We start from the raw sequence: 15,061 nt of genomic DNA, 5'->3' as shown, positions 1-15,061 counted from the left end.
GATGCTACTAGACACCAGGGGCGATTCAGAAAGTTATTGTGGACAGGTTCAGGTTGGATGGAGGGAGGAGATGCTGCTAGACATCCATTCTGCACTGAAGCTGGTGAAAAATTTCTCACGTTGTGCACATGTCAAAAGCCTTATTCTTTTCTGTGCATTTGAGGGGAATAGGTAACAATCAGATTACTGTTCATTTTAATGCAGTGTATGGCTATGTTTACCACGTGAGTTAACCTCTGCACTCAACTGGTTTCTGAATTGTGTGGACAGTAGCTACTGCCTACTATAGCTTTCTGCATTGGTCCCATAGTTATTGAAACTATTCACTGCAAGAAATGAGATTGGCCTTGAGTGGAATGTAGAGAGTTGCACAGAGACAGAAATTTCACCCATTCCCAATGGAATCTAACCCATACCCACCCATACCCGCTAAGATCCATTCCATCCCTACAATTAATCTCTTCCATCCCACTTGTACCCACAGGAGTTGACACTATTATTTATTTGCTCACAGTCCTGTGTTTCCTTCCAACCCCAACAGCCTCCTGTAGTTTTTTGGATGGTATTCACTATTCATCCAATGAATGTTCCCAGCATTATTCTGGTGCTCCAACTGCCTCTTTCCATATGTTCCAAGCCTCATTCTAGCACTCCAATTGCTGCTCTCAGTGCATTTAAAGCCCATTCTGGAGTCACCAGATATTTTGACTACACTCTAGTGGGAATCCCATGGCAAATTCTTCCTTTCTCACGGGAATCCCATGGCAATTTTTTCCATCCCCGCAGGAATCCCATGGAGCTCTCTAGTGGAATGTACCTTTAGTGAAACATACTTTCTGCCACCATGCATAACAGGGAACCCAAAAATGACTTAAAGCATTGAAACATGCAAAATGTTTATATGTGTTTCCAGCATTTGACTATTACAAGACAGCTTATATTTCTCTTCCCTGGGACACTCATCACTGTGCCTACAACCCCATCATTTCACCCAGAGCATTACTTTTCTGCCCTGTTCAATAAGGTGAATAATGGCATAAAATGCACTCTAGCTTGGCCATAGAAAACTGCAGGCAGGGATGGAATAAGAGTGTACTGTAGCTCTAGAAAGGAGAAAGGCAGGCAGTACTTACGAAGACCCTCAGTACAGTGGTCCCAACAGTGACATTCTCGAGCAGGCTGACATTGTACAATGACTGGCTGAAGATAGGGCGATTATCATTCTCATTCAGGAGGTTAATCTTCACCCGGGCAAACCCCACATGGTCCTGGACACTCTCATTTGCAAAGAGCTGTGGTTGGGAGCAGAGGAAGGAAAAAAGATAGTTCAACTTTCTCAGTCCAGTTTCAGGGACCACAGAAGAAACATTCACAGCAAGGCCCTACTCAGTTACTTACAAATTTGTGAATTCTACTGCACACTTTGGGGACTGTTTACTAAACATTAGCATGCTAATAAGCATTAGAATATACTGTTGCCCCATCCATGTTATTCCTATAGGCACAAAGGGAGATAGTGCATGTTAATGCCATTAGTGCATGTCAATGTTTAGTGAACTAGGCTGTACTATGGGCCGCCATGGTCATGAGGAGAGAGTGAACAAAGCCTTAGCCTCCTAATTCAATAAATTTGGGCAAATAATCCTGCATCTAGTACACCAAATTGGGATTGTAAATTGTAGAACAGAGCCTAACTTCACTGTTTAAGTGGGCCCAAATTGGCTTTAACTTCCAGTAATGTCCCTTAACTGGTGTCAGTTGACACTAATTCAGGAATTTATGGAAATGCACTTAGGCGCTATTCTATAAACTTAGCACTCGAGTTGTTTAGGGGCCCTTTTACAAAGGTGCGGGAGGGCTAACGTGTGGCGGTAATTCAGATTTTAGCGTGAACTGAATCCCGTGGTAGAAAATTATTTTCTATTTTCTACCACGGGGGCATTACCGGCGGTAACCAGCAGCACGCCCATGTTGGCGCGCGCTGCATGGTTACCACATGGGTAGTGCAGAGACCTTACCACTAGGTTAATGGGTGTCGGTAAGGGCTCAGGCCGTAAATAGGTGCGTGCTAGTTTTAATATTAGCGCAGACCCTTTTCCTCACCCTTTAAAAACCAGTTTTTTTCCCAGTAGCAGTAAAAAATGACCCAGCATGGGCCTAAAAGATGCACCCACACTACTGCAGGCCACTTTTTACCGTAGCTTTGTAAAAGAACCCCTTAATGCATAACTGCACAGGGGTGCTAACATGAGAGGGGCATGGGTGGGTTAGCGGTGTGTCTGACACTATGTGCAAAATGTATAGAATACTGTTAGATACGCGCACAATTTACACTTTTAGACGTGAGCATTTACAGCAGCCACTGACATGGCATAAATGCTTGCAACTAAAGTTAAGCACTCGAATATCGACTTACGCTGGTATTCTATAACAGCTTCTGTGTCCAACTTTGCCATTCTAGATGTTTTAGTACCCAGCTTTTGGCTCCGTTTCTTGAATCTACCTCTGTCTTCTTTTTCCCTTGCACACAGCACCAGTATTTTTAGAGTCCCACTTCTTCAGGTTACACTGCTTACTCTTCAAAAGCAGAAGTAGGCTTCCATAGAAAGTGGCCACTAACGTGAAATTGGTACTTATTGTACTTTAATTTAACAGCTACTGCAGAAAAGCATCTAAGCAGACAGTCTTGCCTTGTCATAGATGCCTTGTCATAGTGCTTCAGTAAATATAACTAGGTAGCTTTATTTCATTCTCTGCAACAGGAAGAGAACATCTCTTACACCAGTGATTCCCAAACTTTTTTACTATGGCAGAACCGCTAAAATAATTTTTCGTACACCGAGGGACTCTCAATTCATATTTCCATATATATATGTTCATACAAACAGATTCTATAATTTATTGAGTAACCCCTGAAGAGAGCTCAAGGAACCTAGTTTATTTATTTTAAACATTTATGACCCACACTATCTACAAATTCTAGGTGGAGTACAAATAAAACATACAATAGTAAAACATAAAATAAGACAATATAAAAATCTACATTAACATTAGAAAAATCAATTGCTCTGCTTCTTAAACCAATCATAGTGCCATTTCCTTCAAAAAGAGGTTAAATTAAAAAAAAAAAATCAAATGCATTTTGAAATGATTGACCCGATTAATCTCCCAACCAGAAATAGTACCAGTTCATCACAGCCTTACCTGAATCTCCACTACCCAAACTGCAAAGGACTTAAATACAAGACAACCCATGCGTCCAACTTCTCTTACATAAGCACACGACTGTGGAACGCACTGCCACAAGCTGTGAAAACAATCTACGATCACCTAAAATTCAGAAAATCATTAAAGACTCATCTATTCGGAAAGGCATACCCGACTGACCCAACTTAAATGCCTCAACTCTGCAACACTTCACTACCAAAGATCGTATTGGACATTATCAAACCCTCCTTACCTTTAACCCCATGTGCCTGAATCTTATATTCCCTATTCCACCATAACATCTTTTGTACTTGTCCCCTACTGGGCTTGGCGAATGCCTTTACGGTACTATGTAAGCCACATTGAGCCTGCAAATAGGTGGGAAAATGTGGGATACAAATGTAACAAATAAATAAATAAAATACACCATTTTACACCATAATGCTGGTGGTATCCCCTTCCCTTTCTTGCATCAACTCCGCTCAGCAGCCAACACAAAGACACATCACAAAGTAAAATCAATCCAAAGCACAACTTTCAATGCATATTTTTAAAAACCTGGTTCAAACACTTTGGTTAAAATTATATAACATAGGTGCTAATATGTTTAGAAAATGGTATAAAGTCACCGACACAAAGAAGAACAAACCTTCGCACCACAACAACAAAAGCAAAGACAGCAAAGGCAAAAAAAAGTACCAAATCAAGTGGTGTGATCTAAAACCTTTATTGGTTGGCACAAAACACTCAATACAAATTGTGTTTCAGCCACATGGCCTGCCTCAGGAGTCTACAAACAAAAAGATATATACACTAATAAATAACTATCATATCATATAAAACAATATCATAAACAAAATAATACAAATACATAAATGAATAAAAATACATGAATAATAAAATGTGTATTAAAATATTTTATAAAAAGAGGGGGAGAAAAGATTAACATAGAAAGAGAGACACAGGAATAGAAAAAAACATATTAAATTAATGGTAAATTCTCTAATAATCAATAACTGAATAACATCAATAAATTATCACATAAATAACAGAGTCAAATGATAAAAATATGCAAGGAATAATGAATTAAGATCGCAAACCTGTACCAAAAACTAAAAGTGACATCACAAACATAGGCATGCCAAGATTTGCAAGTTAAGCAATGCTACAGAGTAAAAATCAGCATAATAAATAACTAAATAAATAATGGTATAAACATGCATATATGTGCACACATATGCACATAACTGTCAAAATTCTACCTAAGCACCATTCTGTAAATATGTGCTAAATTTACATAGTACATATTTGCATGAGCGGGGCACCTACTTACGTGGAAGCCTTACAGGACACTGTGCAATACATGTGTAACTTCAAAATCTAAGTGCTGACACTTACATCACTTCTAAGGCTGGCGTAAATGCTTGCACCTAACTGTTAGGCATATCTAGAGCCAGTTAGTTTAGTATTTTATTTATTTCACAGTTTATATACCACTCTATCCAAGGTACTGGACAGTTTATAAAGGAAAACAAGTGAGTGGAGTGGATGTGAAGCTTCTGTTCACGCTTTCCAAAAATACTAGGACTAGGGGGCATGCGATGAAACTACAGTGTAGTAAATTTAAAACAAATCGGAGAAAATTTTTCTTCACCCAACGTGTAATTAAACTCTGGAATTCGTTGCCGGAGAAAGTGGTGAAGGCGGTTAGCTTAGCAGAGTTTAAAAAGGGGTTGGACGGTTTCCTAAAGGACAAGTCCATAAACCGCTACTAAACGGACTTGGAAAAATCCAAAATTCCAGGAATAACATGTATAGAATGTTTGTACGTTTGGGAAGCTTGCCAGGTGCCCTTGGCCTGGATTGGCCGCTGTCGTGGACAGGATGCTGGGCTCGATGGACCCTTGGTCTTTTCCCAGTATGGCATTACTTATGTACTTATGTACTTTTTTTCCTTTATTGAATTGTCTCCTACCATCCTGAGGGGGTCTTTTACTAAGGCGTGCTGGCATTTAGCATGTGTTAAAAATAGATGGCGCTAAACGCTAAAGACGCCAATGTATTCCTATGGGCATCTTTAACATTTAGCGCATGCCTATTTTTAACACACACTAAAAACACCAGCGCGCCTTAGTAAAAGACCCCCTGAGTGCGCACATCTATTTTTTTGCCACTATGACCCCCTCCCCCCCTATTTATAGCAGTCTCCTTTTTCTCCTTCTCCTTACTCACATTTCCTCAGCAATGTGCCTTTCAACACCTATTCCAATACATTGGGGCCATAGGCCACAGCCCATTCCCTTTCCTCCTCATCGCACGCTAAACAGAGATCTTAAGCCTATTCCCCAGACAGAAATACTTCCCCTTCCCAACTCCAGCTCTCAATTTCTATCCTCGATTAAAACAGGCCTCCTTAACACCTGCTCACTATGAGGCAAACATCTTCTTATTTGAGATCTTCTTACCTCTGCTAGAATTAATATCTTATGTTTGTTGAGACATGGTTCACCGATGCAGGCATTTCCTATTTAGTCCAATCCACATCTCCAGGCTACTCCTTCTTAAACTATAACCATCCTAATAAGAAAGGAGGAGATCTAGCTGCTTTCTACTCCACTTGCCTTAAGGTTAAGGCTCTAACCTCTCCCAATTGTCCCCCTCCTGAAATACTTACTTTCCGTCTCCAACTATCCCCTCCACTCGATCTTCTTCTCCTTTACCATCCTCCCCTCCCTCAACTTACTCTTTCCAACTTCTTCAGCATACCCTATCTAGATTCTGTCTACATAGCCACAATCCCATAATTCTCGGTGACTTCAATATGCACCTAGAATATCTGTCATCACCTTTTTCTGCTGACTTCAACAACCTCATCTCTGATCTGGACCTCCTTCAGCCCATGCATATAGGTGGTTATACTCTGGACAGTATCCTGTCTTCTTCCTATTCTACTACATCTTTTTCTCTCCTTCCATCCAGCCCCTTTCCTGGACGGACCATTATCTGATTACTTTATTTTGCACTAATTTACATGCTCCCCTTAAATCATACCTTCATACATGTCTTCACCGTGATCTCACATAGAGGGGCATAATCGAAAGGGACGTTCTCGTTTCGATTTGGACGTCCTCGCAAAACGTCCCCATCCAGGGGTGGGGAAACCCATATTTTTGAAACAAGATGGACGTCTGTCTTTCGTTTCGATAATACGGTCAGGGACACCCAAATCCTGAAATTTGGTCATCCTTAGAGATGGTCGTCCCTAGACTTGGTCGTTTCTGATTTTCAGTGATAATGGAAACCAAGGACTTCCATCTCAGAAACGACCAAATGCAAGCCATTTTGTTATGGGAGGAGCCAGCATTTGTAGTGCACTGGTACCCCTGACATGCCAGGACACCAACCGGCCACCCTAGGGGGCACTGCAGTGGACTTCATAAATTGCTCCCAGGTACATGCTCCCTTACCTTGTGTGCTGAGCCCACTAACCCCCCCCCCCAAAAAAAAAAAACCTCACTACCCCCAACTGTACACCACTACAATAGCCCTTACGGGTGAAGGGGGGCACCTAGATGTGGGTACAGTGGGTTTCTGGTGGGTTTTGGAGGGCTCGCTGTTTCCTCCACAAATGCAGCAGGTAGGGGGGAATGGGCCTGGGTCCGCCTTCCTGAAGTGCACTGCACCCACTAAAACTGCTCCAGGTACCTGCATACTGCTGTGATGGACCTGAGTATGATATCTGAGGCTGGCAATCAATATTTTTAAAGATGGTTTTTGAGTGGGAGGGGTTAGTGACCACTGGGGGAGTAAGGGGAGGTGATCCCCGATTCTCTCCGGTGGTCATCTGGTCAGTTGGGGCACCTTTATGTTGCTTGGTCGTAAGAAAAACATGACCAGGTAAAGTCGTCCAAGTGTTTGTCAGGGACGTCCTTGTTTCTTTCGATTATGGGTCGAGGATGTCCTAGTGTTAGGCACACCCAAGTCCTGCCTTCACTAAGCCTTCGATATGCCCCCTTGAACTTTGGCCATCCCTGCGACGGAAAGCAATGCCGATTTGGACGACCCTGGGAGAAGGACGTCCATCTTCCGATTTATGTCGAAAGATGGGTGTCCTTCTCTTTCGAAAATGAGCCCATAAACGAACATCAGAAGCTCTAAAATCTAATCTCAATCTCTAACTGGCAGATTTTCCCACACTTCCTCTGCCTTACAAAGTTATTCAATGGGATTCTGCTTTAAAGCAAGCATTTGATTTACTTTCCCCCTCCCCCCATTGCTAAGATCCACTCTCTTCAATCCAGAGACACATGGTACACACCTGAATTAGCACTATTGAAGTGTCATCTACGTCACCGTAGAATGCACCTGGCGAAGACTTCATACACCTTCCTCTCTGTTTATAAGGACCTGGGATACCTGGACTTCTATCTTGAAGGCTAAAACAGATTTCTATTCTCAAAGTATTTCCAAAGTCGCTAATACTTCAATCCTCTACTCTACATTCAAATTACTTACTACTCCCCCCTCCCTTGCTCACCCTTCTTCACCTCCTCCTTCAGTCCAGGCCTTAGCCTGCTTCTTCAGCAATAAAATTCAATCCTTACAGAACTCTATTCAATCTGCAGCACCACAAAATAATACTTGATCACTCCCACCTCCCATTGCTGAACTCTTGGCAACTATGTCAACTTTCAATACCCTTTGGCAATGAGAACTCACCACTGTCTTTAAATCCATGAAACTGACAACAACACGATCCCATTCCTTCTGGTATCCTTAAATATCATATCTCTATACCTGTACCCTTTATCCATCACATGATGACTACCAGCCTTTCCCAAGCCCAGGTTCCAAACATCTGGAAAACAGCTATTATCTTGTCCAAGCTAAAAGACCTACATGGGCAACTCTCTTCATGTTCCAAATACCGCCCTATACCCAATCTGCCACTTCTAGCTAAATTTACTGAAAATGTCATTCGTAATCAACTAACAGATTTCATTGAAAAAACTAATGTGCTTCACCCAAATCAGACTGGTTTCCAGTAGAATTCTAGTACAGAAACTTCCTTATTAGGCGTAACTACATTCATTTGTTATCACTTTGATCATTCCAGATCGGTTCTTCTCTCTCTCTATTTGTCTGCAGCTTTTGACATTATAGATCATGTCATATTACTTAAACGTCTTCACTCTATCGGTATCACTGATCAAGCCTTGGCTTGGTTCGAAAACTACCATACCTCCAGAAATTACATAGTTAGCTATCAAGGAAGAACCTCAGAGCCTTTCTCCATGAACTCTGATGTTCCTCAAGGATCCATATTAGAACTAACTTGGTTTAACATTTTTATGGCTCCATTACTAACCCTCATTCAGTCAGCTGGCCTTACAGGCTATATATACGCAGACAACATTCAAATTATGACTCTCTTAGATCCTACCAACCCAAACCTAGTCCTGGAGGCACCCCAGCCATTTAGGTTTCCAGAATATCTACAATGAATTTTCATGAGAGAGATTTGCATGTACTGCCTCAACCTCATGCAAATCTACATAAGTACATAAGTCCCACATTGCTTTTGGCTGTAAGTTAAAAACAGACACAAATCCTCCCTCCTGGAATGGGGAACTTGGCAGCGCTGTATATGCATAGCTCAATGTAAACCACAGCTGATATCTAATTCATCACAAAAGACAATACAATCTGTATGAGTCATTTCCAGATGTAGAATCACAATGTTTGTTTAACATTGCAGCAATATTTGGAATGACACCCAACTAGTTAGCCATGTGAGCTTAATATTATGATCCCTTTTCCCCTTTCCCCTTTCCTCCCTCTCCTTCTCTGCACATATTCAACAGACTGCTAAAACCTGTCATTTCTTTCTCTATAATATCAGCAAAATTCGCCCTTTCCTTTCTGAGCACACTACCAGAATCCTCATCCACGCTCTTATCACCTCTCGCTTAGACTATTGCAACTTGCTTCTCACAGGTCTCCCACTTAGCCATCTCTCTCCTCTTCAATCTGTTCAAAATTCTGCTGCACAACTAATATTCCACCAGAGTCGTTATGCTCATATTAGCCCTCTCCTCAAGTCACTTCACTGGCTTCCTATCCGTTTCCGCATACAGTTCAAACTCCTGTTATTGACCTTTAAGTGCATTCACTCTGCAGCTCCTCAGTACCTCTCCTCTCTCATCTCTCCCTACATTCCTCCCCGGGAACTCTGTTCACTGGGTAAATCTCTCTTATCTGCACCCTTCTCCTTCACCGCTAACTCCAGACTCTGTTCCTTTTATCTTGCTGCACCATATGCCTGGAATAGACTTCCTGAGCTGGTACGTCAAGCTCCATCTCTGGCCGTCTTCAAATCTAAGCTAAAAGCCCACCTTTTTGATGCTGCTTTTAACTCCTAACCCTTATTCACTTGTTCAGAACCCTTATTTTATCATCCTCACCTTAATATTCCCTTATCTCGTTTGTCCTGTTTGTCTGTCCTAATTAGATTGTAAGCTCTGTTGAGCAGGGACTGTCTCTTCATGTGCAAGTGTACAGCGCTGCGTACGTCTAGTAGCGCTATAGAAATGATAAGTAGTAGTAGTAGTAGTGCCATACTGGGAAAGACCAAAGGTCCATCGAGCCCAGCATCCTGTTTCCAACAGTGGCCAATCCAGGTCACAAATACCCGGCAAGATCCCAAAAATGTACAAAACAATTTATACTGCTTATTCCAGAAATAGTGGATTTTCCCCAAGTCCATTTAATAACGGTCTATGGACTTTTCCTTTAGGAAGCCGTCCAAACCTTTTTAAAACTCTGCTAAGCTAACCGTCTTTACCACATTCTCTGGCAACGAATTCCAGAGTTTAATTACACGTTGAGTGAAGAAAAATGTTTTCCGATTCATTTTAAATTTACTACATTGTAGCTTCATCGCATGCCCCCTAGTCCTAGTATTTTTGGAAAGCGTGAACAGATGCTTCACATCTACCTGTTCAACTCCACTCATTATTTTATAGACCTCTCTCATGAATATTCATTGTGGATAACTTAAATAACTGACTGGCAAATTGTCAGAGTATTGGCTTGGCTAACAGAACATAATTTAAAACTAAATCCAGAAAAGTCCAAGGCTATTCTTTTCTCTGATCCATCCACTCTAGCTCTTACTACCCCACTTCAACTCCAAAATTTTCAAGTTCCACTGGTCTGTTCTCTGAAACTTCTTGGCATTGTACTCAATTTGGACCTAAACTTCCAACCCTAAATCTCCACTTTGTTCCGGTGCTGTTTCTACAAGCTGTGCCTAGTTTGATCAATTCAAAGCACTCTTACACCCTCCAGATCCTAGTTCATTCTCTCGTCTTGTCTCAAATTGACTATTGTAATTCACTGTATAAAGGCTTAAGACAGAAAGATATACACTGTATTCAACTGATTTAAAATACCTTCATTAAACTTATCACAGGAGCAAAAAAAAAAATGATTATGTTACACCATTAATGAAATCTGCCCACTGGCTTCCTATTCCACATACAATAACATATAAGATTCTACTCCTAATGTTTAAAATAATTAACTCAGGATTCTCCTCTTTCTTGGTGCATTTCCTGACTCCATACTCACCGTCACGGGCCCTTCGCTCCTCCCAACAACATATTTTAGTTATTCCCTCCTTTCGACACATCAGATATGATAGCACACGCAATTCTATTTTCTCTATTGCTGGCCCTACCCTCTGAAATTCCCTACTCTTCCAGCTTAGATCTCATACCTCTTTACCAAAATTTAAAACTGACCTAAAAACCTTTCTTTTTGAGGATGCGTTTTCAACACACTAACTTTGATACTGTCTTGAGGCTATCCACCCCAGTCCCTCTGTCCTGAGGTGTGCCTATACTACTACTGCCACTTCAGGGGCCCTTTTACAAATGCGCGCTGAAAAATGGCCTGCGGTAGTGTAGACGCGTGTTTTGGGCATCTGATATGCGCATCTGAAAATAAACGGACGCGTGTATGCTCAAAAAATGAAATTACCGCAACAGCCACACGGTAGCCGGGCGGTAACTCCATTTTGGCATGCGTTGGGCGCGTGTAGACACTTGTGCGGCTTAGTAAAAGGGTCCCTCAGTGATTACCCTCATTTGTTTCTACTGTCACCCCATCTTTCCTATCATATACTGTAGTTCCATTTCCTCCCTTCCCGAAACTATCCTCTCCCTCCCATTTTCAGCCCATTCTTTCTCCTTCTTCTCTATCTTGTTTTAGATTTGTTAACTGCTCAGATATAATATGTGATGTGCAGGATACTAAGAGCCTAATCAACTTGAAAACTTGGAAGGGAAGCTGGACTGGAGAGAAGCAACATAAGCTGAACTGGAGACAGGCTTCCTAATATATGTCCCAAACTGAAAGTGATATGTAGTGTGCCTCTGGCGTTCCTGCACACGGCCCTTTAAACCAGAATGTCTGTCAAGTGCACACGCCCGCCCCAGGAAGCCAGCATCAGCCGGTACCAGAAGTGAAGCAGGATAGCGGACCACCACCCAGAGGAGCATCATGGAGCAGAAGGTGCGTAGGGGGTGGAAGACATGGCAGAGGCTGTGACACCTTTATGTGTTTTGTAAATGTACAAATGTGTAATATATTTAGAGCTAAGAACATATTTTAAAGATAAAACAACTTGATGTGAGTCCAGCATATTACTCTAATTCTCCTGAGTTAGCTTCATTTTCAAAAGATTTTATACAGGTAACTAATTTGTAAAACTGGAAGCTGAACATTGCTTTTCCTCCTATATGTGAAACAGTGTAAGTACATTTTACCCACAATGAGGTGGAGCAGGCGGAGGGCAGCACCAGCAGACAACACACAATACACATGACCTTTGGTGCACACTTTGAAGGCAGGTGTAAAGTCCATAGATACTAACGCAACAATGATTTTGCTACTGAGAGAAAAACGTGATTTATACTAAATTGAACCCGCCGATTCCAAATATGAACTCCGAATTTGCCTGACATGTCTAGATTTTAAGTTACACATGCAAAGCCTATTCACTTATAATATTAATGCATTATATATTGGAAATATTCCAGCTGACATGCCCGGACCTGTCCAGACGCGCTCAGACAGGTCTATTGGCTGATGTCAGCAGTAAGTATATAAGCCAAGATGGATAGACGCAAATGTGTTAATGATCTGGACAATTTCTGCTACATATGTGGCAAATACACTACTTATGATCAGCACAAGAATCTGACAAAGCGAGTGCGCCTTGCTTACAAGTATTATTTTGACTGTCAAATTGGAGATCAAGATAAAAGCTGGGCACCTCATGTTTATTGCACTGTGTGTTACTCTGGGCTAACACAGTGGTTGAATGGTAAAAGGAAAGGAATGGCTTTTGCAGTTCACGACCAAGCCACCACCTCCTCTTCACCCTTTAACCCGCTCCCTCAACCAACCTACCCAGGCCTCTTTCTCCTCCTTTCCTGAGATCACCGAGGATGAAACTTCCCGCCTTCTTTCCTCCTCGAAATGCACCACCTGTTCCTCTGATCCCATCCCCACCAATCTACTCAACACCATCTCCCATACTGTCACCCCCTCCATCTGTCGCATCCTCAAACTCTCTCTCTCCACTGCAACTGTCCCTGACACCTTCAAGCACGCTGTTGTCACACCTCTCCTCAAAAAACCTTCAATTGACCCTACCTGCCCCTTCAACTACCGCCCCATCTGCAATATAGTTGGTTAAATTTTCAGCACTGACTGCAAATATTCAGCAGACATAACCAGCTGTCTTGCACTGACAGCTGACCTAAACATTATTTAACTGGCCAGGAGCCATTCCTGGCCAGTTAAGTAGCGCTGCATACTGAGGGGAGAATGGAATCTAATGACCCTTCTGTAAGAAGGGTTAAAGTCTGCACTGCGGGGGACATTTGTAAAGTGGGAAGCCCAGGTGAAAAAAGAAAAGATAGAAAAAGAGAATATCTTGTTATCCCTGATTGCGGTGGTAGAGGGCAATGTACAAAAGACTGGTCTGCAAAAAGATAGGAAATTACTGGGTAAACTGAAGGGGGAATTGCAGACACTGAGGGGATAAATCAGGAAGGCTCTTGGCAAGACGTCTTAAAAACAACAGATTTCTAAAATTAGAGGTGAGATTGGTGAGCTTTTATATAAGCAGGAGTTAATTCAGAGTAGATTTTTAGATTTCTATGAATGACTCTACACTAGAGATGAGACTATAAAGGAAGAGCACATCCACTCCTACCTACAAGGATAATCTCTTTCCTGCTTCACTGAGGAGGGCCAACAGGCCTTTGATGCTGATATAACTGTTCATGAGGTGGAGGTAATCATTAAGAGTTCTCCCATGTGGGAGATCCTCAAGCCTAGATGGGTTCACCAACTCTTTTTATAAATCATATGTTACGAAAATGGCCCCCATATTAGCCAAATTTTATAATTCCCTTACAGCAGGGTCTATGATATCAATACACTCTAATACAGTTGGTATCACCATTTTATGCAAGCTGGGCATTGACAACATGGTTTGTGGGTCATAGAAGCCAATATCTTTGACTTAAAAATTTTAGCAAAGCATTTAGCAAATCATTTAGCTCCATGGTTGCCTTCTGTAATAATCCTGATCAGACAGATTTTGTGATAGGGAGACAAAATTTTGGCAATGTTAAGCACATCTTACATATTAACTGGGTGGTGCAGAAGCACATGATCATAGGCACCCGGTATAAGAGGCTTGGGGAGGCTAAGCCTCCCCAGCCCAATTGCTGCCTCCACCCTGCGAGCTGCAGGCTTCCCCGCTCCCCAGTCGCCAATCATCTCCCGTCTGCCCGATAGCCCTCGTTTCCTTCCTGCCCTCGCCCTACCTTTAAATATTGTAATTTTCCTCAAGCGGGCAGCCTTCCCTCGCATGGCTCCGCCCTCTTCTGACGTATTTCCTGTTTCCGCGAGGGCAGAGCCATGCAAGGGAAGGCTGGAGGTCGCCCTGTCGGGTTCAAGGTATATAGGTTGGTGTTTTTTTTTTTTTTTTTTTTATTGATTTTAATTTAGTCATCAAAAATAACATAAAATGTTATTTACAGGAAAAGAAGAAAAGAAAAATAAAGATATCAATTATACATAGGTAAATTTACATCTTGTAGACCACAACTTAAGGACAAGATACAAGGTAAAAATTTTCTGAGTAACCTCATAGGAAAAAAAAAGCAAACCAAAGGGCAGAGGCATGAATATAGGTTGGTGTTTCACTTCACTTTCATCTCAGGCTCCTTTTATAAAACTTTTTATTTGCATTATCTTTCGAGTTTTTGGTCTTTACCACTGTAAATCGCGCTCTGTTGGCCTCTTATTTGGATTAAGCTCGTCGTCTGTGCCGCTTGAGAGCCGCTGTCATAACAACCAACAGCGTGAACTGCACGAGGGCAGGCGCTGTTAATAGCGTAAGGCCAATTATTGTGTGATGGGTGCAGTGTGCACCCCCCAGTTTCCAACAAGACTCTTTCAGTGAAGCCAGGCAGGGAAAATTGTTTATTGCGCTTACTACTTCTAATTATTTTGAAAAATTAGTTTTTTATGAGTCACAGACGCCTTCTTGCTATATCAAAAAACAGCACGAATTTGATCAATACTGTTGATATAATAAAAGCAATTTTAACAAGCTGTTCAGGCATGGAGATTGTCAAACCATCTATTTCCTTTCTTAATTATCCTCCTGGTATGTCAACTGACAGTATGAATTGTCACTGGTGCTGGTTTGCGAATGAAAGTGATGCCAGACCAGCAACACATTAGGTCAATGAAGTTACCAGAATAT

At 41.8% G+C, this 15,061-nt stretch overlaps 1 protein-coding gene across 1 annotated transcript in view; it reads right to left on the bottom strand.

Moving 5' to 3' along the window:
• The window catches only part of CDH23 (cadherin related 23), a 1,475,307-nt gene that overhangs the window by 892,470 nt on the left and 567,776 nt on the right, over window positions 1-15,061 (bottom strand). Inside the window, exon 11 of the mRNA XM_030204991.1 lies at window positions 1,134-1,292. Within this exon, the coding sequence (XP_030060851.1) occupies window positions 1,134-1,292 (159 nt within the window). The remainder of the gene's footprint in view (window positions 1-1,133; window positions 1,293-15,061) is intronic.

This window comes from Microcaecilia unicolor, chromosome 5 (assembly GCF_901765095.1).
Source record: "Microcaecilia unicolor chromosome 5, aMicUni1.1, whole genome shotgun sequence".
NCBI lineage: Eukaryota > Metazoa > Chordata > Amphibia > Gymnophiona > Siphonopidae > Microcaecilia > Microcaecilia unicolor.
The sequence above is the reverse complement of the archived record's forward strand: the minus strand, read 5'-3'. Positions and strand labels throughout refer to the sequence as shown.